This window comes from Nelusetta ayraudi, unplaced genomic scaffold (assembly GCF_046127955.1).
Source record: "Nelusetta ayraudi isolate G7.1 ecotype Tasmania unplaced genomic scaffold, CSIRO-AGI_Nayr_v1 ptg000010l, whole genome shotgun sequence".
NCBI lineage: Eukaryota > Metazoa > Chordata > Actinopteri > Tetraodontiformes > Monacanthidae > Nelusetta > Nelusetta ayraudi.
Genome location: NW_027466060.1, coordinates 907033 through 934827, shown reverse-complemented (window position 1 = coordinate 934827; position 27795 = coordinate 907033). Strand labels below are relative to the sequence as shown.

At 44.0% G+C, this 27795-nt stretch overlaps 2 protein-coding genes across 5 annotated transcripts; one reads left to right on the top strand and one right to left on the bottom strand.

Moving 5' to 3' along the window:
• Positions 1–815: 815 nt before the first annotated feature.
• Positions 816–8411, bottom strand: cep78 (centrosomal protein 78). Of its 3 annotated transcripts, none has more exons than XM_076019518.1 (16): positions 8229–8411; positions 7274–7542; positions 6976–7151; positions 6757–6829; positions 6562–6665; positions 6295–6469; positions 6084–6197; positions 5816–5880; positions 5626–5728; positions 4989–5112; positions 4269–4302; positions 4030–4176; positions 3836–3913; positions 3226–3407; positions 2640–2802; positions 816–1554 (listed from the first exon to the last, which is right to left on the bottom strand). In XM_076019518.1, exons 1-16 carry the CDS (start codon positions 8237–8239, stop codon positions 1036–1038), a joined length of 2337 nt encoding a protein of 778 aa, XP_075875633.1. In that variant the 5' UTR covers positions 8240–8411; the 3' UTR covers positions 816–1035. The 3 variants fall into 3 exon arrangements, with proteins under 3 accessions (XP_075875633.1, XP_075875632.1, XP_075875634.1); XM_076019517.1 differs by having other exon boundaries at positions 3836–3916; positions 8229–8409; XM_076019519.1 differs by having other exon boundaries at positions 3836–3916; positions 8265–8380.
• Positions 8412–8879: 468 nt separating this feature from the next.
• Positions 8880–27526, top strand: lifra (LIF receptor subunit alpha a). Of its 2 annotated transcripts, none has more exons than XM_076019515.1 (18): positions 8880–9014; positions 15094–15298; positions 15463–15599; positions 15959–16112; positions 16212–16487; positions 16567–16693; positions 18225–18355; positions 18458–18600; positions 19464–19617; positions 20202–20266; positions 20423–20657; positions 20892–21077; positions 21205–21306; positions 21406–21552; positions 22001–22138; positions 22229–22322; positions 22400–22466; positions 23294–27526. In XM_076019515.1, exons 2-18 carry the CDS (start codon positions 15160–15162, stop codon positions 23993–23995), a joined length of 2997 nt encoding a protein of 998 aa, XP_075875630.1. In that variant the 5' UTR covers positions 8880–9014; positions 15094–15159; the 3' UTR covers positions 23996–27526. The 2 variants fall into 2 exon arrangements, with proteins under 2 accessions (XP_075875630.1, XP_075875631.1); XM_076019516.1 differs by having other exon boundaries at positions 8883–9014; positions 15097–15298.
• Positions 27527–27795: the final 269 nt, after the last annotated feature.

Here is a 27795-nt window from a genome sequence, read left to right as displayed (position 1 = left end):
TCCGGCATTGCTGAGATTAAGAGAGCAAAGTGGAGTGTGAGACTGTGTTCTGTATTGATAACAAAAGGCTGTGGTGTAGGCTTCCTTTGACTCTGGGAGAAATGAGAACTTCAATCATTTACTTATCAAGGGGGCCTCAGTGCAGTGATAATGCATCGTGATAAGTCATTCAGCAGGCAAACCCAGACGGAGAACCTATTCTGCTCCTTTTGTTACTCGGAGCTGTTTATCAATCTATTATTATGCGCCATTGATATTTTGTAAAATACCAAATTACAAAAAAACAAAAACAGTGTTGAAGGCTGACCATTATATTTCAAATTTCTGACATTCTCCATTGAGAATCTATTGTAAATGATATACTTAAAAATAAAAGACTTAAAAGTAAAAATTTACTGACTAAGGGTGAAGTTAAACAATTTTTTTTTAACCCATTGATTGTCTGCTGAATTTGATAACTTGTTTCTTTGCTACAATGGCAGCAAAGTACAACTCAAGAGCAAAATTGTGATCAGTGAAAATGTTTCTCACCTTCTTACAAGCCATGACTCTTTGTCCTGAGTGCATCCAAAAACCGAAGAAGATGCAGCACAGTGGCAGTTCCTAGCGTTGGCGTTATTTGACCAGAGGAAAAAGTCTCCAATGAGATGTCTCATCGAAGATGGCGCACAAGGCAAACACACGTTCTTGTTAAGAATCAATTGACCTCAAGGTAGCTGTTCCTGCAGCCAGCAGTGGCCCAATTTGCTTCTAAACCTCATATTTCACATATGTCATATTTCATATGACGAGTAAAGGATGTACACTGGACACTGTTGCGAGCCAAGCACAACGTTTTTAATGCTGTCGCTCAAGGTCAAATGCAGACCACGTAAACACAAGCAAATCAAACAGTAAAAAAAAAAAGGATGAAACAGCAACTGACAAAAATGTATTGATAAAAATAGGTCAGCTTCAAAACATTTTTTTAAATTACAAAATAAATGTAAACCTGATCTACATTGTAGTTGTTAAATATAAAACTAGGGAAACTCATCAAAATGACTCATTATCCGACAGCTCCTCTACATTGCCCACAGACCAGACCTGTCCTTTGTCTGACCCCTCTGATCCCGACTCTACCGCAATCACCATCTTCCCCTTTTCTCTGTCTGGCCTCGATTTGGCAGCGCTTGCAGACTCGGCCTTTTCACTCATCACCACGCTGACCCGCGATCTGTCAGACAACTTGCTGTGAGACCCGCTGCTTGTGTGAGAACTGCTGTTCCTGGCGCTGCTGTGGGTGGTGTGGCTCGGACGACTCTGAAGTTGCTGGCACGGGTTACTGCCCCTATCAAAGGATTTGGGGCTACGCGACCTGCACTCCGACCCTGAGTCACGCTGACTTAACGGCTCGGAGTATCTATCCACTGCTTCTGCATACAGTCCAGTGTCTCCTGCGGCTCCGGGCACGTTGTGGAAGGCCGCATCTTGAAGTCTGTCTTCATGGAAGCAGAGAGATCTGGGGGCAAAGTCCGTCGTTGCACTTCGGAGAGAAGGAAGAACTCTGCAGTCCTGGGGGTGGACATCAGAGGTTGAAAAAACAAAAAGTGAGACCAATCATTAAAGGCCCCATTACACCCATTTGGGGCGACTGTAGCTCAGGAGGAGGAGCGGGTTGTGGTTGGTGGTTCAAATCCCGCTCCATACCAGTCTGTCGTTGTGTCCTTGGGCAAAACACTTAACCCACATTGGCTGGTACGAATGTGAGCGGATGTTGGGTGGGGCTGCAACGCTTCCGTCAGTGTAAATGTGGTGTTAATGAATAATGGGTTCAATGTACAGTGCTTTGGGTGCCTTGAAAAGTGCTATATAAATCCAATCCATTATTATTATTACTTGCAGGGTTGTTTTTTACATCTTGACTTGTCATCTGAGCACATTTTATTTTCCATAGAACTTTATAGATCTTCAGAAGAGCAAACAGATTCGCTTTTCACAAAGACTTCTCACACGTTGCCGCCCGCTAAAGCTGAATCTTTACTGTACCGCTCAAAACAAGACGGCAGAGGGGCGGCCACTCCGAGGCCAGAAAAACACCTGGCTGGGGGGGTGTTGCCATGCTGCGTTCCATTCACCTCTGCTGTTGGAATTTGGAACCGGGAATGACGTCACGTTGCAGTTGACAGTGCGCATGGGCGGCTCTATGATTGTTGTCAGACACTCGCGCTTGAAAGCTGTCGTTGACGTGCGCAGTTACAAAAACAAGGGTAGGCGTTGCTCAATGCTGTTGACATCAGGGAGGCTAAAAACTGTGCCAGGGGCTAAAAACTGACGCCAAGGCTGGCGGCCATGCCGAATTAGACCCTGTTATATTTTTTTAAATCTTTGTGTGGCGCTGAACTTCAGAAATTACAGATTGCTTGATATTAATATTAATATAGAATATACTGTATATAATAATGTATGTTGATATGTATATAAGTTAGAATAGTTAAAAGTTCTAAGGCTAACACTGCCTTAGATTGTCATTCGCTTTAATACACTATTAGTAAACTGGTACTGGGCAATGCTGGAGTCATAAACTAAACGGTGATTATCATTTGCTTCTTCAGTATTAGTTTCCTGGTACTGTGCAGTAAACTAAGCACACCCCTTACCGATGACACAGGATCGGTCCTTGTCCCGACATCCCGATGCCCGACCCTGCTGAGCAGGTCTCCGTCACCTCGATGTGATCCCGTCGGGTGGGGGGGCTGTGGTCCTCTGAGTGGCTGTAAATCAGATCTGTCGATTCCAGCCATGGACGCCAGCTGACCCAGGCTGCACATTGGCACACGTGACAAATTAATTTGACTTTAAGGCATAAGAGCCGTTGCTCATGGCATCCAAAGGTCTCGCTCTGGTTGATTATGGAAATGAATTCAGGTGCTGCGTCACATTTCCTGAGTGATTTTGCAAACAGGGAGTCAAAGTGAAACCCGGTTCAGGGAACAGAGGGTGGATTTCTCCACCCTGCCGTACACAGGAGCGCTAACAAAGACTCTACTGTTGGTCAGCAACTCTAAACTCAAACAGAAAGCAAACACCATGACTGTAGTGGAAGCAGCGGCCCTGGACCACCACACACCTGTGTAGGTGCGAAACTTTAATGCTCTAAGAAATAATAGAATAGGAATGTATAAAAAATGTATGAGACATAATTGCAAGTGAGTTGCATAGTGTCTGGTGTTGAGAGTTACGCACCCTGCATCCCTGAGCAGATCCAGGAAAGCATGGAACTTCGTGAAGGAGCGCTCGATGCTCTCCAGGACTGCGTCGTCCTCCAGAGCGCCGTTAGCGGGCGGCGCTGACGCAGAGCCGGTTGCTGCAAGCACCTCGGACAGTGAGGCGTTGGCGCTGCGGAGACGTCCGTTCTCCAGCTCGTACTGAGGAGAGAGAGGTTGCATTACACGAGAATCAGACGCTTTGTTTTTAGATTACACGCATCGCATGTGTATTTGAGCACATGGAGACAAAAAAACTTAAGGGTGATAATCTCTAAATAAAACCTCAAAATCTGCTGACTGATGACCAGACAAACAGAATGGACACGTTAGAGGGCCTACAATCAGGTACGGCAGTCAGGTAATATTCCTCAATAGGAGAGAAGGAAGATGCCTCTGTACTATCGTCGGCTCACAAGTTACTTATTATAACTTATTAACTCTTTACATTCATCTGATGTTCTTCAGGTTAAGAACATGATGGTGCCACTCTGCAGGCAAATTTCTTTTCTCCCCAGCTGTAAAATGCAGAATACAAACGTTAAATGAACAAATGAATGTCGAGTCTGCCCTAACAACACAAAGTTCACCTCCATGAGTTTGGACTCGGCCTTCAGTCGGGCCCTGCGCTCTTCTGCCAACATCAGACGGCATTCTTTCAGCTCCACCTGCTGGCCATTTGCACATAAACAAACGAGCATAAAAAAAAAAGAAAGAAAGAAAATCAGATATTTGCGAGACCATACAACAGTTTAAGACCACTGAAAAATCCCACATCACCCACTAGCATGCATCTGCTGCTCGCCGCCAGGCTGTCCTGGAGACTGAGGGAAGCTGCTCGCTGTTCCACCTCCACCACCACCTCCTCCTCGTCCTCCTCGTCGTCCTCTTCTGAAGTGGACTCCACGGTGACTCTCACAGTAACTGCACTCTAATGGCAGCCAGATAATTGACATTGCATTATTTCAAATATTTACACTTAATCAGCTCTGACTGATTTTAAAGACATTAAAAGGAACTCACCTGACTTGTGTTGCTGTTTGCAGAGGGCATTTCCCTACAAAAAAAAAATTGAAAATGTCTTTAATTTCAACATTACAGTGATGCCAGCTTAAGGTAGGAAATATGGTACGGACAACAACAACATATACACTACCAGTCTTTTTCTGTCTACTGTCTTTTCTTTCATTCTCATGACTATTGACAGTGCAGTTTCTCACTGAAGGCATCAAAACTACGTATGAACAACACAAATGGAAGTATGTAGGAAACAATAAGAGAGTAAAATAACTCAAACACGTTTTATATCTAAATTCTTCAAAATAGCCACCTTTCATTAAAAGCATATTTAGAGTTATTTAACGTGTTTTTCTTTGCTGCATAATTACATATATCTTGCTCGTATATTTGATGTCTTCAGTATCTATGTCTTTGACGTCATGTGTGCAGTATGGCCACCTCCTCCTTAAGTGAAGCCTGGTGCGCCCTCCTCTGCTCTAAGTCTGCCAGTATACCCCCCATTACTGTTAAACATTGGGACTTCAACTCAAATAAAGACTGTTGTGTGTTCTATTACACAAATATAACCAAAAACAGAAGACGAAAACAAGAGATTTTTTCATCCAGTCTGCTAATCTTGGACCATCAACATTTAAAACAAACGATGCATCAACTGGACAGTAATACAAAAAAAACAGATTGCCTCCTAAAACACAATTTGATTTCGCAGGAATATCTCATCACCTCTGACGTTCAGCTCTGGCGGCAGTGCGCCATGGCACATGACCGCGGCTGGGACGGGGCCTCTGGGCCTGAGGAGCGTGCGCATTTTGCCCCGCTGGAGTCGGCCTTTGACGAGCTGGTAAACCTGAAACAGAGCCATGTTTCCAAATAATGAACTAACAAATGGAGGTGCTCAAGCCCAAGAGGGTTCTCTCTCGGAGCACATGCTATTAGTTATGATTATAATGGTCTCTTCAGAGATGGATGGCCATTAATTGTTGGTGAGTAAAAGACCCTGTGTCCTCTGTGGCTACAAGACAGCAGCTTGGCTTGTTAAATAATGCATGATAAGGTCAAATTAAAAAGAATCTGTGTGAAGCTCTTTTTAAGATCATTCCAGCTACCACATGATTGAAACCAGTCCTGTGTTCTGCTTAGATGTTTTGAGGTCGTAGAAAGAAAAGGGCAGGAACCATGTGTAATATTTTTCTTTTTCTAGCTGGCAATGTGCTCACCATCACAGCTATTTGTGGAATGCTTTGCCTCACAAGTGATGCAGTGACCTCAGCTGTTCAGAAACATAAACGGGGTCTGTGCTTAATGTAACACAGTGGTGAGGAGGGGGGAAAAAAACAACAACATAAGAATGCCCACATACCGATCTTCAGTGGGGCTTTGCCTCTGACTGCACCAGGCGCTGCTCGCCTCTTTGGACCCGAGGCTCTTTGTGGCTCTGTGGCTGCAGGATTGATCCAAACGTACTGTGACAAAATATCGAGTAAATACAAACACAAATACAGTCTCGTATGAAATCCACCAAATGAAATCAGCAACACTGTCGCACTAACCTGTGGAAACTTCCCCTGAGCATTCATCAGCACTTTCTCTATTATAGTTCTGATTAGTCCATTTTCTGAAAAAGACATTGGAAATTTTAGCGTTTAACACTCAGCAACTCTAAGCAGTAGAGGAACTTCAGGCGCTACTACTGTACTGACTGAAAACCCCAACATTGAAGCAACAAACTGCTCCTAGAGGCTGTGACATTCATTATCAGCTATCACAAACAACAAGCCAAGCATGAATTTAGCCTGACATTCTCTAAAAGCATCTTACCAACTAAGGGGTTTCTACGGATATCCAGCACACAAAGCGTAGAATTCGTTTTCAAGGCCTCGAGCAAGTGACGGGCGCCCTCGCTTGACAGTCCGCACTTCTGTAGGTCCACAGCTGCTCCACAAGCCACGACACAGAGAGGGGAAACGTTACAACCTGACAAGAAAGACAACGGCCCCAAACTGCAATCCTCATCGCATTCCTCTCGAACCTTTCACCCAGAGGTCCTCCATCAGTTCTTTGGCAAGAGCGGCAGCACCTCGATCGCCGATCAACATGTTAGAGTTCAGGGTGATCCGACGGAGACCTCCCATTCCCTCAAACCGCGGATGCCTGTACCTAAGAGACTCTGCCCAGGCCGCACCGTGCCTCTGCATCGCCTGATGCTGAGAAATTAATGTCAGGAGGTTGAACAGTCTTTAATCAGCAACATTTTCAATAGATGCAAATGTATGTGCAAAGGTATAAACCCCTTTACATTTATGATGCTGGCCATATGCTCGGCCCCTCTCCAAGTGATGTTGCATCCTGTAAAATCGATGTTCCGGATACTTGTGGAATACTTAACACTTTGGCAAATGACTGAAATATACAAACAAAAGAAAATAGCAAACAGTGTACATTTGATAGTACTGGTAAGGTGTTTGTTTTTTAGCAAAAAAAATATACACACCTTCTAAACCCTCATCAGAGATGGGACAGTTAGCAAGGGAAAGATTCTCCAAGGACACACTTTTTGCCAAACCCTAAACAGAAATAGTAGTATTATTACATTAATTTAAAGCAATGTAGAGCAAGATTGTCCTTTTAAATGTTGCATCAATATTAATTTCGTTTTTTTGCCAAACACATCCACACATGTATGATTACGAACATTGAATATTAGATTTACCTTGGTCAGTGTAGTAAGATCTCGGTCTCTGAGAGGAAGCCCATTCAGCTGCAGAGTCCTGAGGTTACCAGAGTTCCTCAAACACTCTCTGAGGGCTTTGCACAGTTTGTATGTCACATCCTTTGAGTGAATGGCCGGGATCATCTTTCTGAAGTTAGATTTGTAAATCCTCCGATCTAAAATTGGTGGTGTTATGACTGATGTTAATATGCACATTTGACAAAGCCTTTTAATTAATGTTTAACAAAAAAAAGGTACGCTATCCTTACTAGCTATCCTTCACCACATTCAGTCTTACCTCCACCTGCTGCACCCCCACTGGCTTGGTGTGTGCTTCTTATTGCAATGTGGTGTAAGTGTTTGTTGACGCTGATTGAGCTAATGATAGGCGCCCATTCTGGAGATTTCACCCTGTCGCCGTTGAAGTCAAGGCTCCCTTTGTGAAGGTTCATACTGACACTGGTCAAAGGCACTGACTCAATTTGGCCACAGGCAAACTCATAGTATGCCATAAAATCATGTGCGCCCCGTTGCCGAATGTAAGCATGGTCTTGAACCATGTTTGACCTAGGAGAGAAAGCATTATGTTGTGCTTCAGTGGAAAATGAAATGACTTTTTTTTTTTTTTTCTTTACACAACAAAGAAGTGCCTCGTGGTCAAATAATAAATATGAAAGTGAACAAGTGTAATAAACATAACACATATCTAGTTTTGGACTCACTCATTACAGATTGTATTATTAGAGTAACTTTTATTCAGATATAGAAAGACAACTGCCAAGAGCGAAGGTTCTGAAGGCTTCTTTTCATGTAGATCGTTACAACAAAAGTGAGGCTTATACAACTACTCTCAACCATTAATCCATCCTTTACTTAAGGGATAGTGGCTAATGGACGCCCTTATACTGACAGCACACAGATACAATAGAAAGGCGCTGTTGAACGTGAAGTACATTTCTGCCAAGTCTCCAACATTAAAGGAACGTCACCATGGTAACAAGTACGCGAAAAGATTATGTTCGAGTCAAGCACAATTATTACGCTTAAAAGTCACAGATTTCATCTCAACGTCTTCATAAAAACTCGTGGACGCGTGGATTTGAAACGAAATGCTGTAGATGTCAAAAACAAAACTTAGCTAGCGACGTTAGCAAGCTAAGACACTACAGATGAAAAGTGTCCCGCGACAAACTTGCCCGAAAGTGTCGCGGCTCATCAGGATACGTTACATCGAAAGCAGGCCCTTTAATTACCTTGTGCACATAAACGCAGAATCTGTAAAGCAAGACCTTATATTTCCTATGTGGATGCTGCGGTCAATTCTGTTGACAGCCCGCTTGAAAGTGGCGCTGTTGTTCGTTGTGAAACCACGCCCATTTCTCTACTTCGTTGCAGATCATAACTTCGTCTAAACACCTGCTGCCCTCTATCGTTCGGATATGAGAATTACAACAGTTTAGTTTATTTACGCTTACGGTTGTTTTAACAATGATTAAAATGATTACTGAACTACAGGTATGATTAAGACAACGGCATCGTGTATGTGTTTTTCTGTTTTACTATTTAAAGTCACTATAATTAACTGCCAAATCGAACTGCTGAAAGATGAGAGTATCACAAATTTATATCTTATGGCTACTTCGTATACAATAAGTATAATCTGTTTCTTTTTTTTTACTTTTCTCGAATGTTAAATGTTGACTACGGTATCGAAAGTGTGCGTTTGACTTTTCAAGACGGCACCATGCTCCTTGACTGGCGTATTTTTGACGTCTGAGAAAACTCACGCTCCTTATATCCGGTTGCTCTTGCAACAGATCGACGCGGCAGAGCAACACCCGCCCCCATCGTGAAACTTGAAAGGTCATTGGCCAGAATAACTGTCACTTAAACGCCCTGCTCCCTGTTTTCCAGTAATTCCAAGAGTATCCCGACCTTTGCCAGAGAGAGTGAAAACGCTAACTGGGGGTAGATATCGGAAATATCATATATTCGAAGCGACTGAAATAACACTGAAACGGATATATTGCTATTTTAAGGTAAGTTGAACCTTGCGGGGCCACATTATACCATTCATGCCCGTCACGTAGATGGTATGAACGTAACATGTTTGCGCTAGCTGTGTTTTCCCGAGCCACAGTCGGCCTGTGTGCCCAAGTATTTGGGATGCCGCAGCCGCCTCACTAAATCGAAAATGACGTTTAGCTCCGCGCGTTTCACCATATTATGCCCTCAACGTAACAACATGTTGCCGTCAATTTGTTATTGCGTCATTTACAGAAATGTAAAGCTATATTAGCGCTTGGCCGTTGTTTACCGTACCCCCAAACCCAAACGGTGAGGTACCCGTCACGTTGCCCCGTTGCTAAAGCTAATGATGGTAACCGTCATACGATAAAGCACATTAATTCGTTTTTATTAATGTAATTAACCGCGTAGTTTAATTAGAATCCAAATGAAACAGGAAAATTGAATTAAATCTGAAGTAGGCGTTTAGTTAGTAGAAATGGGAATATTCGTGTTTGTATCCATCTATTAGCGGGTGTAGTCACATCAGGTGATTTCAGATAAAGATTCTAGAGTCAATATTGATTTAACCTCGTTTTCCTCGAAAACGGCTTACCTCATTATCTCAGACAACTGGAAAATTTAAAATTGTTTTTTCTCTGCAAATGACAATCTGAAGACTACTGATAATATGACACGTTTTTGCTGTTTGCTGTTCACGATGATACCTGGACATATAGTATTATAGTAATTGTAGTTTTCTTTAATGGGCACATCACAACTTGCGAGTGATGTATGGCGTGTGTTGTGTGTACAAAGCCACATCGTTAAACTAACGATTTAAAAACGTTTGTCTTGTTTTATCTTTTCAGAATCTAATGCAAATACTTTTTTAAAAAAGCATTTCCTTAAATCTACAGTCATTTAACAGCTCATCGTTATTCGCAAATGTGCTATTAAGGCTTTTTGAATATCAACAACTACCAATTGTTTGTGCTGTGTTCTTTTGGAGTGCATACTGTTGTCCCATGCTGAGGTGTCTTGTGAAATATACAGCTTCAGTCGTGACTCTGGGAAACACCGACCATTAATCATCACAACAGGCTGAATAAATGTTGGTTACCTAATCTTACCTGTGAGTGCAATAGCCGGTCTGTTTTTTGTGTTGTTTTAGTTACCATGCTGGATTTGTGTTATAGAATAAAAACATCTTTTTGGTTTTCGACCATTTACATATTTGATTGTGTTGTAGCCATTCGTTAAAAGGACACAATCAAAAATGTTTTTTTTTTATGCAACATCATTTTCTATGCCCATCGTGTTTGTTTGGAGGCTCACATTCATGAAGTATTAAAAAGAAAGACTCTGAAGGAAGGAAGGAAGGAAGGAAATGTTTTTGGTCCAGGTCCAAGAGCCACACACACACAGAACTCAATGTCCTCTCTCAGGGCACCGACATTTCACACACAGAGCCACTCATCTGTTAACTCTTTTTTTGGTCAACTTACTCATCGACTAACATCCGGGTATTTTTCCCCCCTTCATCCCGTTCAAAGGTCAGACGTAGTTCATGTTTCAGCTTATGTTTGAAAAAGTCTTATACAGTTATAGAGGCAGTGTCCTTTTGGTTCAGTGCTTCGGTGTGATGGCGTCGAGAGCAGGCTGAAAATGGAAGACGACCTCCTGAAGATTGGCTCTGCTGCCGCCCCCTGCACATGAAGCATAAACAGCATTATCAGAGTTTTTTTTTCTCTCTCTCATTTTTAGGCACTTTAAAATCAGTGGCTGTAGACTGCATTAATTATTTTGGGAATAAAATGCACCAGTAAGTCCCAAATCTTCTAAAGTGTTTTTGCATTCTACCTAGGGATGCAAATTATCGATCAATTCATTAATCGTTGGTTGATTGACCTCATCGGTCGATTAACGATTAATTGATAAGCGGCAATTTTTCCTGAGAATCTAAATTTCACAATAAAAAATGTGTAAGGAACACATTATTTAACCCTTATATAACGTTGAGGGTCCAATGTGATCCTATTTACAGTAGAGAACAGTAAAAACACCCTAACCATTTATCCTCTGACTTTAAGTAGACGTCCAATGGGTCACATTTTAACTTTTTTTTATGTATATATAAATTTGTTTAAAAGTAACTTGTTCTAAGCATACAGGTATATATCACGCCATTTAACACAAAAAATTGTCAACATTCCTAATTCTCGTCTTATGACAGAATGGTCAGTCCTAGACGGTAGGAGCTGTCTGTGTTGTGAGTTTCTTATTGTGAAACTCATCAGTTGGGGTGTTGCATCTAAGTTATGGGAAATGATTGGTGGCTGCCATGGCTTAACGTTGAAATTGAGAAGCCTGTCATAGTTGGGTGAGTTTGTTGTTTCCGAAAATAGGGTTGCTCAGATTGCATCAGGCATCTAATGAGGCCTAGGCTGTTAAGTGCCGACAGTGCCCTTTGGGGGTTTTTGTAGTTTGTCGACTGCTGCAAGGACAAGAGGCAGAGAAGTATTGATTTGTGCGTTTTGTGCATTTGTGGCTATCAGGTTCTTGGTTAGATTTCCCCGAATCTGTGCATGTTTTCATCCAGCAGCTTCCAGTGATGCACTTTGCTTTGGTTTTTTTTCTTCTTCTTAGCACTAAGACAGTGGAAGGATGCAGTGAATGTTGTAAAAAAAAAATAAAAAATCTAGTCTCAGAGCTGAAACTGGAAAGATAAACTTCCTTCAGGCACAGGGACAAATAAAGCATCTAACGGCTGTATTCATGTGGCAAGCCACAAAATGTGCGGTTTCGGCTCAGAAAAGCTCAAGCTGTAAGAACGTGTGTGTATGTGTGCAAAACACAGCTGTATTTATGTTCTGCTGGGCTGCTGAATTTCATCTGCAGGTGAGGGTTTTCTCAGCCTACTGTGGAAAGTCTGCTCAGAACGGATTTGGGTCCACAGAAGCAAAGTGTTCATTGTCTTGTTTGCTCATTTCAGCTGAACATATTGAATCTGTGGCATGTTCTTTGGAATTTCAAACAGATTCACTCCAGCTGTTTGCTCTAAGAGCACACACGCACTATTGATTGAATGATCTACCTCTGTAGAATTTTCTGAGAGAAAGAAACGGTTGCAATGAGTCCTGTTATCATCTGTGAAATGTTATTTTAAAAAGTTTTTTTTTAATGCTCTTTATTATAATTTTTAATATCTGTGTGTCAGGTTAACTCAGTGGTTCTCAAACTTTCTCTGTTACGCCCCACCTTGGAGGAAGAAAAAGTTTCATGCCTAGAAGCCCCAAATTTGACGTGGCTGTTGTTGGTTTGGTTCTTTTATCCAATCTCATGCTACCAAACCGCGTGTTCGTTGAATGAAGAGAGTAGTAGACAAGTGAAATCTTGAAGAAGTTTTAGTAACAGAAAAAACAAGATACTTGGTACAGAGCTCCGGAGGCTTAACCCTAACAACAACAATGTATTATCAGATACCAAGTCTGATCTATCTGTCCCTTACGCCATCTTAAATACAGAAACAAACAGTAATAAAATATGTCAATGTCGTCTTCCATGTCGTCCTCCTATTGGCTGTCCGGTGGTGTAGCCTTCCCCGTTTTAGGCTAATCTGTGGCAGGAAACAAGTCCTTATTTGGCCGGGAGCCAAATGGTCCATCCTTCTTCTGGTCTGGTCTGCTGAAAACTTTCCTGCCATAAAACCCTGAGGTGAAAAGTAATGTAAAGTATGTAAATGTAAAATGTAAAATGTATTGACATTCATTACATTTAAACATTTAACTAACTCTAATACTTCTAACACATACATACCATCTTTGCTAATATACTAACTCTCACAGCTATAATGCATTAAACTAAATATAGAATCACAACACTGTGTCTTGAGGGATCCCGGTGAACCTGCAAGGGGTCCCATGTCTCTAGGACAAAGTTGACTTTTGACCACATAGACTTGCATGGTATTAACTTGCTTTTATTGAACATGGACCTGAATCTGAAGTTAAGTTGAATAACTGATTTCTACAAAATACTGTCATCTAAAATATGACCATAAAAGAACCCTGCGTATTTTCCCAGTGTCTTTGTTTTTGTTTTTCTAGTTTCTGTCAGCTCATCTTGCACACATCCTTGCATTTTGGCTGTCTGAACAAAAATGAAACCAAAGTTAAGACAGATAAGGAATGTCGCTGTCCTGTTTGTTTGTCAGACTGCAGATTGCAGTCCTCTGTGTGGACATGGAGTTCATTGAGACAATGGTTTTTTAATCATTCGGCGCCTAAAGTAGATGACAAGTATTTCCTGCTTTTATTGTTTCTCTAATCTCTACTATGACTTGCAACATTTGTTTTACGGAGCTATGGACCTGCGATAGGCCTGTCTCAACGTGTCTTATGGAAAAAACTTGAACTGTGACCGGTACGTGCACAAACAGAGTAACACAAATATGCACATACGGGCTCAACAAGGCAACAGCAGCGTCACGGCAGCAGCTCATTTTGCGTTTGGAACGGGCTTTGCTGGGTCGGCCTGTCTCTTCGAGATAGCAACGTTCACAACCTTGACCTCGCTTTTCCTCGCCTGTCCTTGCGTCTGCAGTTTTTGTTTGTGAACTGTTCCATCCTTGTCTGTTTCATTTGCCGTCCGAGGGGCTCTCAAGTGCCTGAGAAAACATTGAGATTGACTACGCGGCCCTGAGCTTCACACAGTCAAAGTGGTTGTGCACATGTCTGTGGAAAGCTCACTCTTTTATAAGATTTTTTTTTTTTTTTAGGAGCTTCCCTGAAAACAGACATCAAGAATAGCAACATTGAGACTGGCTCCACCTCTGTAATGGCAGCGGTCCATGTCACGCTGTGGTTGCTACCAGCCACATCTTGGAGCGATTTACATGAACTTGAGTGTTAGTAACCAACGCAGTTTGATGTCAATTATGGTAATTATGTGAGACCTCACCTTGTCAACCACTGAAATGTTTCGTCACAGCACACAGACTTTACCAATTCAGCCTGAACGAAGCCAAAGACTTTGAAAGCGGAGAGCAGCACTGACTGCAAATGTAGCAGGACTCATTGATCTTTAATGGAAAACTATAAACTAGAAATAGAGGAAGTTGGAGAGAGAAAAAGAACTGAAATAGAGAAATGTTGGAAATATGTGGGAATGCATAAATAAAGGTAATTACACATTACCAGAGGCATCTTGTCATGTCTGTTAAATTCCTAAAAATGAACATAACATGTAAAAGAAGAGCTGTGTTCTACTGGCTGGGTGCAGATCTTCTGGCACCGGTGAGCATTCATGAAAACACTGTAAAGGTTTGTTTTTTTTGTTTTGTTTTTTTCCCAAACACTGAGATTGCACAACAAATCCTGTACTTCTCGGAACTGAAGAAACACTACGTTTTCTGGAATTGCTAAAATGTAATCTGAATGCGGGCATTGAGAATCAAATGTTTTTAAAGGTATTTTGATATTAAAAAAAAAAAAAGTCAATGTTTTCTAATACCGCTGACATTTCAAAACCGGAACATTACAGAGTACACCTCACCCTTTTAAAACTATTTCAGCACAAGTTAGAAATTCAGGTCTTCTCACCACAGCATTTTTAAAACCTGACTTGCAGCCGTGCTAGTATGTGATGATGACACGGGTGCATGTAGCTGCTGTGACACCATTAGTTTCTCATCCGCAGATGTCCGTTCAGCCCATCTTGATGCCATAAACAAATTCTGCATTTTCACAGTCGGAGTTTTATTTTGTCTCTGGTTTTTCCAACCAGTCAGAATAATCACTGATGATCTCACATTGTGTTGTCTACGTGCCAGACTGTCCTCGGGCGACGTGCTCAATTCGAAACTGATCCCGTCGGCTGATCCGTCCCGTCTGAGCGTGCGTGTCTGCGCATGGGTCTTGCTCCCGAGCCTCGTTGTTAAGTGCTATAAGTGGCCTGTTGCGCTCCGAAGTGCTGCACAGTGGCTCTTCAATTATCATTTACAAATAGCTCTTCCCGTTACCAAACCACTTGACTTCCTTGCTGGCAGTCGGGCGGCACATGGAGGCGTTTGTCTCTCTTCTAACGTTTTCCCTCTCCTGTCTCCTCCAGCAGACCCCGCTGGTCTCGCAATGTCCAGCACAGTGGCGCTGTAGTGGTCGGGACAAAAGACTTTGGATGTGCAGACGTGGACACGGCCAGTCGGTCGCCATGGCTCGCTCAAGCGTCAACCCTGGCTCAAAGTTCAGCTCCTCCTTTGCCCTGCACATCTGCGTCCTTGCAGGCCTGCTGGCTTCTCACACACTCGCCACAGACGGTAGGAACCACACAGCTTTTAGATCCGTTAAAAAAAAAGAAAAAAGCGATCGAACACCTTTTAATGTCCAGTAAATCAATAAATAACCATTCCAAAGAAAGCTGGCGCTAATTTTTAATGCGTCTGAGCCATTGTGAATCATCTCTCAACCTGTTGCCCCACAGCGCTTCCTGTACCTCAGCAATTAAGCATCTTAGCCGACCTGGCTGCACAACAGCTCTCCATATCCTGGGTGGGGGGAGCGGCGACAACCTTTGACCTCACGATCCTCAGAACTGAACTCGATGAGACCGTCTTCTTTGTAAGAACATTTCTCTTTTTGTTTTGTCTTCCCCCTCCCCCAACACTTTAATCATAAAGTGATTTTAATTCCAAACTGAAGTTAGACCCGTGTGTGTGTGTGTGTGTGTGTGTGTGTGTGTGTGTGTGTGTGTGTGTGTGTGTGTGTGTGTGTGTGTGTGTGTGTGTGTGTGTGTGTGTGTGTGTGTGTGTGTTAGCAATATTGCATAATTTAAAATAAAGCTACCTTGATCTCAACCTCAAAGATGTTGTGATGTGTTCTATTGTGGCTGTTCATGCTTGTGCCAAGGCGGTCAGTCTGTGGACGGGTCGTGTCCTTGTGGTCGGTCCCTCACTTTTCTCTCCCGTTTCCCCCCCCAGGAGACAATATCTGTGGCATCAAATCCAACTAGCGGGCGCCAGCAGTGGAACTGGACCTCGGCCGAACCGCTGGAGTGCACCTCGCTGTCAGTCCAAGTCCGCTCAAGAGACGGCCAGTCGACCAGCAAATGGAGCGACACTCTGATACACCAGGGTCAGAAGGGCAACACTTATTGCAACCATTATTTGAGGCTTTCATTCTTTATTTTCCATTTATGTGTTTTCAACACTCTTCCTTCTTTCACCGCTTCAGGAAATGACCTGCCCACCAACACCAAGGCCCAGGTCTACCCCCAGGACAAAGTGGTGCCTGTCGGGGACAACACCACAATTTGCTGCGTTGTGAAAGAGAAAAGGCGCTTTGGCTCCATGTTCCTTGGCAACACAACACTGGCCTCAAAGCTGATCAGCAGGAGGACCTACACAATTACAGTGGTCAACCAGCGGCCGTCAGGCCCGGCGGGAACCAACGTCTACTGTTTGGACGACCAGAAGACTCTGATGGACGGAACTGTGGTCTTTGTTGGATGTAAGATAAATTGTTGAACGGGCCAAAAATGTTCATGCTTGAACGGGATTTTGATTGTAATCATTGTCCATTCTTGCAGATCCGCCTCTGCCAACTGACTTTGTATGCGAGACCCGTGACCTCACCACCACAGTGTGCCAGTGGAACGTAGGGAGAGAATCGTACCTGTACGGCAAACGAGGAACAAACTACTTCATCAATGGGAGGTATGTCATTCGTTAGCAGCGCTATGGGGTAGTTCATTAGCAGAGCGGCAAACAGTCGCTTGTCCCTTCCAAATGTGTGGCGCAGAACATGGAAATGATCTGGTGCCGGACTTCTCAGCAGTAAGAAGCTCAGGCTGTAATTTATGCCTTGTGATGTTCTAACCCTGAAAAAAGGTTCACCATCTGATCTCAATTCACTTGCTTTTCCACCACAAATATGTAGCTTGAGCGAGACCCACATTTTCACTTGGTCACAGATAATGCAGTTATATTTCCTTCCTCCTTGAATCACCGCCTTGAATTATTATGCACATTTTATTCAACAAAACTGTGTTTGTTTTGTCTAAGTTTAAAATCCTGCGTCCGATGCATCGCTGCAGTGCACGATGATAGATTCAAGTTCGTGATGTGCAGTTCTAATTCCTGTCATTGTGTTTGTTCCCATTCTTTGGCACTTTGAAATTGAAACTCTGCAAACACGACTGCTGTCTGTGGGCCCTGACGGGCTTGAGAGAACAGCTGACCTCAGTTCTCGCCCGATTGAGCTCAGTGTCGCGCGTGCCAACAGCGTGCAAGTTAAAAGCAACTCTAAGCCTCGTCTTTCACTGCGTAGCCCGCCTCGACCGGGCTTGACTCACTGCAATTCACCCATAGCACAATTCCCAGCAAGTGTAGGCGGAATGGTTAGCCTCGCAACTCTGACTGGAAGTTGGAATTGCACTGATGTAAAAATAGATTGGTGTTAAAAAATGGGAAGTAAGCATCTGCGTCCTTTTAATCAAAGTGATGAAACCAGTGGATTTGGGGACAGCCTCCTGCAAACCAAATGCAGTCAATGGCATTACTGTCACCGTCAAACACATTAGGCCAGCGTAATCAGACGGTATGTATCAGACTGACTTGCATCCAGGTGAAAAACGGCAAGCAGGAAATTATTGGGAATGTCTCCAGGGAGTCGCGGAGGTCTGGAAAAACAGAAGTGGCCATAATGGGAAGATCATTGTTTTTGGGCCAGTTTTTACAGTAACTGTTGTTTGTGGTAGGTCATCAACCCGCGATAATAATCATCCCTGCATTAGTCATGACTCCATTCCCTACATTTCACTTTTCTGCTGAGAAAATATTAACCCAGATTGAGAGGAAGGAGGAAGGGAAGGAGCAAAGCACTCAGTCTAAGTACCATCTGTGTGTGTGTGTGTGTGTGTGTGTGTGTGTGTGTGTGTGTGTGTGTGTGTGTGTGTGTGTGTGTGTGTGTGTGTGTGTGTGTGTGTGTGTGTGTGTGTGTGTGTGTGTGTGTGTGTGTGTGCAGTCAACATTGACAGTGCGCCAGGCCTTTTACAGTAATCGTCAGAAAACCGGCCAGAGGAGAAGTTGAATTATGAATGTGTTTGGGCCTGTTTGAGTTTCAGTAGCAGACATGAGCGAGCCTCCGGCCCGCTCGGGTTTCACCGTAATTCTATTGCGGGTTTTCAGCCCCACTTAGGGAAAATTCAGTTGTTTTGTTTCTCATCTGCTCTGCATTATCCTGCAGGAGGTGCGCCGGCGGTAAGCTGGAGCGGAAGGTTTGCCCTTTGGACGAGTGGGGGGGCAACTGGACGCTGGTGGCCAGGAATTCTCTGGGTCAGCACGAGCTCAGCGACGCCTCAGAGCTCAGCCACCGAGGTGAGCGATTCGATCGTTAAACACTCGCTTTCGCCCTCTGCTGCTTCTTTCGAAGCGGCGTCGTCCCTCGTCAGCACCTGATTTTGCCCTTTGTGTCCCCAGTGTGCCCGGTAGCGCCGGTGCAGTTCAGCGCCGTGACCCACGCCTGGAATGCCACCGTGCTGTGGCAGTGGGAGCACGACAGCTACTACTCCCTTTCCCTCGCCTGCCAGGTGGAGCTCACCTGCATGGGTGTCAAAACAAAGGTGTGTTGTGGTTACGGCACCTGCGTCGGCATGGAGACTCTCCTTGTCTGAGAGTTTTACCTCTGCCCCCGTTCCTGTGGACACAAGCTGCGTTCCCATGACAGTTTTTTTTTTTTTTTTTTTTTCACAAAATAAAAGCGATATTTGTAAAAATTTCGACCAAGTACAATTGCGATTAGCAGGTGTTTCCATTGAATGGTGCGAAGCGCTTAAGCCGTAATTCTCGTAAAATCTCATCCCGCAAGATTTATAAGATTTACGTCTGCGTTTGTTTGCTGTCAAGAATGTTTGTTATATTTTTGTTTGTAAAAAATATTCCGTCTCCTCCTCTGTCCAAAGATAATGCGTCATTTTCACTTGAAGTCAACTGGTCACGTGACCCCCCCCACGTCACATCCGGTAATGCGTAAATGAGAAAAAAGTGTTTCCATGACACTTTTGCAATATACCTCTATATCGATACGTCTGGAAAACCACCTAGTGAGAGCGGCAAAACCTTGCAGCCATACTTAAGAGTTTTTTTTTTGAAGTTTAGATCTTTCCGCTGCCAGTTTTCTATTGCGATATTTCAGTTTTGCGCAATTCTAGGGGAAAAGGAAACGCAACTACAGTCATTAAGCAAAGTGCTGACCTTGGCAGCTGAGATTAAACAAGCAAATGTAACATTGAAGTCAAACCAGGCGCAAACAGAAGGTGGTCTAAGTGTCTTTCACACTCCGGTTTAAATTGTGTGTGGAGCTTCTGAAGAGTTTCATTAAAAATGCACGAGATCAGTTTCCGAAAAGGCCCCACTGCTGTTTCCTTTCTTCACGTGGAACAAACGTCGGCGTGCCAGACGGTAATGCAGCCTAATGTGTTTCCAGCGCACCTTCACCGGCGTGGGCCTGCGCTCAGTGGTTGTTTCCAACTTGTACCCCGATGAGGATCACAGTGTTAAGGTCCGCTGCGGCGCCCAGAGGAACTTCTGGAAGTGGGGAGACTGGAGCGAAGCCTTTCCCTTCAGGACCAACGTAACTTGTAAGTGACGTGTGGCTGTGAATTAGTGCTGGCGACGACGTATCGGAGGGGGAGGTGAAGGAGGGGTTTCCCCTCAAGGTCGGGGGTTCCCTTCGCAAAGGTTTCACAGCCAGCATGAGAGCAATCTCCCATTTTTATTAAAAACACCAATAAATGCACAGCTCTTAATCACAACTAGTGAGCAGAGTTGCTGAGAATCTTGCTTTGTCCATAAAAACTACAAACCTTGAAAGGTCCAGTGTGTAAAATTTTTAAAGGAAGCCCACCTGACAGCGCATTCTTATTTAGGACACTGTCAGGCGGTCTTCCTTAAAAAATGATGGTGCAAGATGGCAGCTAACTAGGAGTAAGACCCTTATTGTTCTTTATATATTTGAGAACCATTCTTAGGGTAGAAAAAACAAATTACTTTTATTGTACTGCAAGTAGGCACTTTTATTAATGTATTTATGGCCAGTCATCAAGCCATATTTGACACACTGGATCTGTAAGAAGAGTTTGCAAGGAATGTCCTTACTCAGTTTTCTTGGCAAGGTGGATGAAGAATGCCGTTTCTCATGCATGCTTTTGTCATCATTCCTCAGTTCCAGATGCTCCTGACGTGTGGGTGTGGATAAATGGAGACAACACCGGGCAGCTCGTTTGGAAGGTATTTCTTTTTTTCATCATCAGTTGGGCATGTCTCTGTGCTGTTTTCACATGGATCCTGTTTACGCACACCAGATACCTTTCCCTGTCCTAGTTATCACATTTAAGCCTGCGTGCTCACTTACTCACTCCTGTGCTGTCTTCCTCCCTTTTCCAGCCCATGACTCACAGGCAGAGCCACGGTCAGATCAGGGCGTACAAGGTCACTTTCTGGAGCCCTGAGGAAAATGAGCAACACTCGGAAGTCATCTTGCCCAATTCTTTTGCTGCGCCCGTCAACCTCTCGCATTTCGCCACCTTCAGCGGCGACAGGATCGTGGCCAGTGTCATTGCGGAGAACATGGGTGGGGCGTCTCCGCCTTCGAGTGTCCTCATCCCTCTAAACTGGACAGGTACGTCCTGACAGGAACTGGCTGAAAACTGAAGTAGAGGAGGGAATGTTAGCACAGGGGAAGATGGAGAGTTTTTTTTCCAGTGTACTAATATGTAAAATTTTATCTTTTTGGGTTCTCCTAGCACAGAAACAGAGAACTGGGATGATTTTCCACAGTTGCGCTACCTTCACTCTCTGCCTCTGGACAATTTGTCCTAGAAACTCAAATAAATGCTTTGTTTCATTTTCCTAGACAAGGAATCTATTGCCGCTTCCAGAGCAGTTTATGCCGACGGAATCTTCCCTCTGTCGTGGCAGAGCAACGAGAACGCCACCTGCGGTTATGTTGTGGAATGGCACCAGGGCTCTTGCACGGTAAACTGCCCCGTGAAGTGGATCAAGGTGGCTCCCGGGAGTAGCAACGCCTCCATTGAGTCCGGTAGGCTGAAGAATGACCCCATCTTTGAAAAAAATCTTTTTTTTTTTTTTTTTTTTTAAAGTACAGCAGATGTTCAGCTTTACACCTGTCAACCACACTTCAAACTGATATTTTCCCTTTATTGCAGCTGACTTCCTGCCAGGTGTGAGATACCATTTTTCCCTGTACAGCTGCTCCTCTGAGCCGGTGCAGCTGCTGCAGCGCTGGCAGGGATACATGAAGGAGTTGGGTGAGAGTGGAACTGAAGTGACGAAGTTGCGTCTCGTGGTCCGATAGCTGCTGAGAACCCACATTGACCTTGTGTTCTCCGCACCTCCTCCTTCCCCAGTCCCCTCCAGCCCCGTCACCTTGGCAGCCCACCAGGAAGGCTCCGACCTCGTCCTCTCCTGGGACGGGATTCCTCTGGTCAGCAGGAGGGGTTTCATCTTGGGATACAGCGTTTACATCAGCGATGGCTCCACGTCCACACTTCTAGGTAAATGTCACTTGTGCTTTTGTCGAGTTGAGTTTTCCTTTAATGTCCACTAGGGAAATTTGTTTTAGGCAATCTAATACATAACATAGCACACAAAAAACACATACAGACAACACAGACATCAAACCCAACACCAAAGTAGGAATTAGTAAAAACCAAGCAGCAGTGAACGACATTCCACATTTCCTGAGCCAACACCAAATATCTTATAAGGCAAATTGCATCTATCCCAAAACCTCATTTCTTTTCATTATTATGATCCACACTAAATCAAACAAGGCAAGAAAAGTTCATCATTAGCAGCATAGCACAGTAAGAGACTACTGAGTGATGTTGGTATTTTTCTTTGAATAATTTAACACGTACTGGACAATCATTGTGCTAAGAACGTTCAAGATGCAGTGTTTCATTAAACCAATGTCTCACTTCTGTATTTTTCTTTGAACAGCCAACATTACAGACCCAGAGGCCAGAGCCTACAGAGTGAAAGGTTACTCTACAGGCACCTATAAGTTCACTGTCAAGACCTACACCTCAGCAGGCGAGGACACGGGTGCCACTGCCTCAGTTACACTGGAACGATACGGTATGTGAATATATTCTTGTTATACTGAAAATATATATAAAAATAAGTAGCAGCACGGTGTCATATTAGTCTCTTTTCCTGTCCTGGCAGCTGATTGGCTGATCCTGGAGATCCTGACATCACTGGGGATCATAGCTCTGTTCATGGTCATCCTCGCATTCATTTGTTGCAAGAAACGGAACTGGTGAGGCGGCTCGACTCCTGCTGTGCTGCTTTTTCTCTCTCTCCGTCTTCTAAAGTGAAGCTTGTGTTGGTCCGCAGGGTGAAGAAGGCCTTCTATCCAGACATTCCTGAACCCAAGCTGACTGGCGTTTGGTCCAGGACACAGGTGCAGTCAAAATCCAACCCAATCTCAATTCTCACAACATAACCTGAAATGTAATAATGTTTACAAACTGCCAGACAACATTTTGAGCAATTACCAACAGAACTCTTAAAGGTCACCTATTATACTAATTTTCGGGCTTTTGTATTCGATATCTGGCCCCTCCAGAGCAGCAACGCACGATTTTCCGCGCTGAAAGCTTTTTAGATTTGCGCATCTCGCGGCTCGTCTCCTCGTATTTACTGCGTCCCGCGAAAACGCTCTGTTTCACTTCACTCCACCCCCAGCCTTGCCGGTGCACGCCCCCGCCCGGGGTCACACTCTTCGTCGCTGCTGAGCCTCACTTCCTCAGTTTGCCAGTGCGGGAGTGAAGAGTAAACGGCAAACTTTATGAAACGGGCACAATTTAAACACTTACCGCCGTGAAGGCTTCACCCTTTAGCGGCTGTTTAGCGGCTAATCCAGCTTCGTACGGACCCAGCGCGGGCTGAGTTACGGCCGCAAGGCGAACCAAAGGTCCCTGGACGGTTTTTGTGCCTTCCGTGTCCCCGGAAATATATTTTACTTTGTGTACTGACCGTGTTTTTGTTTTGTATTTTTGCAAGACATTTTAATAGGGCTTAGAATGATTTGGTTTCATACTGTTGACTTGTATCAAAACACTGTCCGAGCAGAGAAAATATCTACGCTGAAACGATCACTTCAGTCATAGAGTCGTTTATTATTAGACAAGAATATCTGCACAACTTACGTCCACACCAAGCACAAATCTTGTTTTATGAGTTTGGAATCAGGGTTAACGGTCCCTTTTACCAACTCCCATCTTTCAGGGGCCGCTGGACGTGAAGCCGTCTCCTAACAGCGTGGTCCACATTGTGGAAAAGCCAGAGTGGGATTCCAGCAAAGAAATGCTTGTCGTCATCCCCGAGGAAGACGAGGGCGACGAAGGCCAGATGATCGGAGACGAGCCGGTCGACACGGACGAGCCCACCTCCATCCGCTACTACAACCAAGTGGTGGACGAGCGGCCCATCAGACCACGTTTCCCAGACTCCTCGGCTTCTTCGGCGTCCTCCCTGGACTCGGCGCGCACCGACGTGACGTACACGGGGATTCAGACCTCTGCGTCGTCGCTGGTGTGGCCCGCTGACCCCCAAGGCCCCGGAGAGAGCCACCAACCCCTGGCTGACCTGGCAGCAGCAGCAGCAGCAGGTGGTGGTGGTGGAGGATACAAGCCCCAGATGCAGACCACAGCCCAAACCCAAGACCTGGGCCTGGCTTCACCCGAGTCTCCCTCGGAGCCCCAGGCTGACTTTTCGGGGGGCTACAAACCCCAGAGCTCCTGGCACTTTGACTCCCCCACAGAGGCGGGCGAAGGCAGCGGCCTGATGCCCTCGCTCGGCTCGCCCACCTCCGTCGCCTCCACCCAGTTCCTCCTCCCCGACGGCGAGGACGGCGGGGAGGAACGGCGGCAGCCGTCCTCATCGGCATCAACCTGGTTCACCAACCTGCTATCGTCCTCGAAACCATGATATCCTCTCTCGGCCCCGGCTAGCAGCCAGTCTGAGGGTGGAAGCAGGGGGTTCGCGTCAAACTGCAAACAAGCTAAAATGCCGAATTGATCTGTGTAAATATCCCCCGAGTAGCACCTACGGTTTTGCAGCTGCACTGTGACAACAGGTTAAAAAGAAAAACGCTATTTCAGGTATTTCCTTTCAGTCACACACTACAATGCAAAAATCACTGTCGGGTGTATTTTTAAGGTAAAACAGTTTTGATTTTGAACCGAGTATCTTCAATCATCATCATCATCATCATCATCATCATCATCAGGATTTTAATAACCACACTTCCTCCTCCTACTGGCTACATGTGACACCCTGTGTTGTAGACAAGCTACTGCCATGGTTTTTTGTTTCTTTTTCATTTCTTTTTTTTTTTTTTAGCTTTTGTGTCATCTGAGTCATTTAATTTTTCCATCTGGTGTGAAGCTAACACTACACTACAAAAGAAAGTTTCAGACTGGAGGACTGCTCGCTGAAGTGAAAGGACATTTTTCCCATGAAAGAACACAGCACGAGAGCAGTTTTAACAGATGGTAGCTATATAAAAAACCAAACCTCCCTGCTGTATGAATTGGAAGAAAAGGCAGTAAAAAAAAAAAAAGAAAAATCAACACTAAGGTAGCTTCAATTCTTCCATAGATCTTTTCTATTTTGAAACGTCATTTAAAAAAATAAGTTCAATCTGACAGGAAGATGCACTTGTGCACGACAACTATCTTCATTTTACAGAAACGGGTGCGGAGTTTTGTTTGTGTCTTTCTTGTCATGGTCTGGAATTTGTGTGGCATATGAGCCAGAGGTTATACACTGATATAAGCTAAGCAGTAAACACAGTTGTGTAATATAATGAATATATGTGATATTATTTTACCTTTTTAGTGTTGCTGTTGTTTCGTCTTCCATAGTATCTACATGTATGTCTTTTTTTTTTCTTTTTTTTTATGAATGCATTTCATTGTCATGACCGTTTTTAAAAAAAAAATCATTTCAGCTTCATTTGTGTCGTCACCTTCCAACATTGAAACGGAGATGGGTGATGACACATTCAGCTGCCTCGATGTAATGTGAGGTAACGCTATACACAATAATTTGCACCACATAACCTCTCACACACTGCCTTGTCCAATGTGATGTGCAACACTAGGCTAGAGAAAAATGTGTCACAGTCATGCAGTTGGGAACTTCTTTGCAGTTTTACTGGCAGTGAAACATGCGCACCAAAAAAAAAAAAAAAAGTCACTTATGCAATTTTAGCATGTGCTTAAAGTTTCCAAAGCGTTCATACAAAGAGAGTAGCACTCTGAGATCTGTTTGTTTTATTCTCAGCCCTGCAGAGGTTCTGGATGTGCCGAAGGGGGATTTGAGTCTGCAGCTCAAATGTAGCTTTTTTTGTTTTTTTGTCAGACTACTCTAACTCTTTTTTGCAAATGTTTGTTTTTGTTTTTTGTTTTTTTTTAAAGCTACATCGTAACTGGAAAAATCGAGAGACTGGAGGGATTTATTGCGAGGGCTTGCAGTCTTTTCTGATCATTTAGCTGATGTTGGCAGAATATGCAGAGTGGCAGCTTAATTCAACCATGTGCAGCCGCCACATTTCATTTGCTCCTTGATGGGCGTTTCTTATGCTTCCCTAAAAAATATATATGTATAAATATGCATTTCTCTTTGTAAATCCAGCGGTGAGCAGAATGTTTATCTTGTATGCAGCCAGACGTTGGCTTGCCCGTCTTTCTCAGTGCCTCCAGCCAGCAAGCTTTAAGTGTGACTACTGTGACATGTGAGTGACTTCCATGAAGTGTTACTGTTGGAATGATAGCCGGCGGGCAGCCCTCTCCGACCACTGTACTGAAAATATTGTGATGTTGTCAGTCTCTCATTGATCAGAGTTTGAATAGGTTGGTGGTGATGGGGTGGGGGTGGAGACGGTGATGAAAGGCAGATGATGCCAGTAAGAAGGTCGGACGTGCTGTGGACCAGTGAAATATTTGCTACCTTTCTGGTGTGTCCACTGGGATTTTTTTGAATGTAGTCCAGTTGATCACTGGCCTGACGACAGTGAGTGGTGGAGCTCTGCACAGCGCGGTACTCTTGTGTTGTGTGAAAGCGGTTACAGTAAATACTCTATAGAAAAAGTGCCATTTTGATTTAAACGGTGTAAAACAGCAGGAAGAAGCTCTTTTAAACCCAGTGAAGAGTACCACACTGTAGTGATCTTACAGCGGACACACTTGCAAGGTAGCCGGGATAATTTCACCGTTCCGCATTGCACTTGGCCTTCAGTTGCTTGGTCGACTATGGCAGGGTTGTTTACACCAAAAATCCAGTGTCAGATTAGAGGTCTGAGAGCAAAAGTTGGGCAGTCGAACTGGAACGACGCAAGTTCGAGGGGAACGACTTGAATCTTGTGCTAGCAGCAACCTTTCTGTTTGCAAGCGTGCAGTATGAGCAGAAACCAAGTAGAACTGAGTGCAAGCAGTATGCGTTTTCTCAGACATAAACATAATATACAGTAGAGAATATAACTCTTGTCTTATATGAAACACTAGAACAAAGATGTGATTAGGTACTGAAAGCAGATAGTTTCCCCATGAAGGCGGCTCCCTCAAAACTGGCAGCACTTTGAAGACTGACCTATGAACGCTATGTTACATGTTGTGTTGATTTGCGTCAACACGATGGCACCTTCTTTTTTTTTTTTTCTTTTTTTTTGCCTAAAGATATTTTTTACATAAGTTACTATTATTACTCTTCTTCCAACACAAATCTCGCAGTACCTGATGTCCTCGCTGATGTTTCCTTGCCATACTAAAAGCTGAATTGTTTCGATTAGCCAGTGACGCGATGGTGACAGATCCTGTACAGCTGTTTGAAGTGCACATTTGTGAGCTTAGCCAACCTTTAACCTTCACGTCTAAATATTGCGATTCTTTTGTTTTACTACTAGTGTAGCCTGCTCTGCATTCCTAACTCGTGTTGCTTTCCAGATACATAACATGCAACAACTAACCTGCTATTCTCCCATTTAGTTGATTCCATTTCTCTTGATTGTTCTTCGAAAATGTTTCATTTTAGCCAGTTCTTGCGTCGGAATCAGCAGGGTACACTTTGAGCCTTATACTATTGTCTTCTCCTCAGACCTAAGATGAGGAAGAACCCCAGAACAAAAGAAAAGCAATGCATGCCGCGTGAGCAGATACTGCAGAACAGTGACTGGCAATTGTGTACTTTACCTCCATGTTTATGTTAATCCACAGTTTATAAAACTAACGCTGACTTATTTTTTTGTGCATGAGATCAGGGCAGGTGTGTTTTGTCCACCACATAAAGGCTTTCACTTCTGAATATGCTACCAATTTCATGCTGTTTGGCAAGATATTTTTACTAATGAGTTATTGAGAAGAGGCAGCGACATGCTTCTGAAAAGAAAGAAGTCAATGTAACGGCTATTAACAAGCTGAAGCGCTACATGTTTAACGGCAATAAAGTTATGTGTCAAGCCACTTGGCCGTTGTCTGGTTTTCTCTCACAGAAGTCCTTTTCCGAATGGTACTTATTAGTCCATTAGCCATTATCAATACCCTCTTGACTGTAAAGAATAATGCCTTTAGTACCTGGCAGGCCAACTTTATCTGTATAGAGTTAAAAGAGAAAAGAAAGAAATTGAATACCGCAGAGCTCAGTTTTCTCTGTCATTTTGGTCAGAACCTCCCCCGAGGCCCAGGAAGACTATTATCAGGCTCTGTCACATTAATGAAGAATTTCAGACG

What these genes read in the sequence shown, in the direction of transcription:
- cep78 (XM_076019517.1), bottom strand. An exon ending in CAAAGCCCCACTGAAGATCG is followed by an intron (nt 5,113 to 5,625) that starts GTATGTGGGCAT and finishes GCTCTGTTTCAG; the next exon opens with GTTTACCAGCTCGTCAAAGG. An exon ending in CGAGCAGCAGATGCATGCTA is followed by an intron (nt 3,917 to 4,029) that starts GTGGGTGATGTG and finishes GCAAATGGCCAG; the next exon opens with CAGGTGGAGCTGAAAGAATG.
- lifra (XM_076019515.1), top strand. Translation starts at nt 15,160, where the DNA reads ATGTGCAGACGTGGACACGGCCAGTCGGTCGCCATGGCTCGCTCAAGC. An exon ending in CGACACTCTGATACACCAGG is followed by an intron (nt 16,113 to 16,211) that starts GTCAGAAGGGCA and finishes TCACCGCTTCAG; the next exon opens with GAAATGACCTGCCCACCAAC. An exon ending in CTTCAGGACCAACGTAACTT is followed by an intron (nt 19,618 to 20,201) that starts GTAAGTGACGTG and finishes ATCATTCCTCAG; the next exon opens with TTCCAGATGCTCCTGACGTG.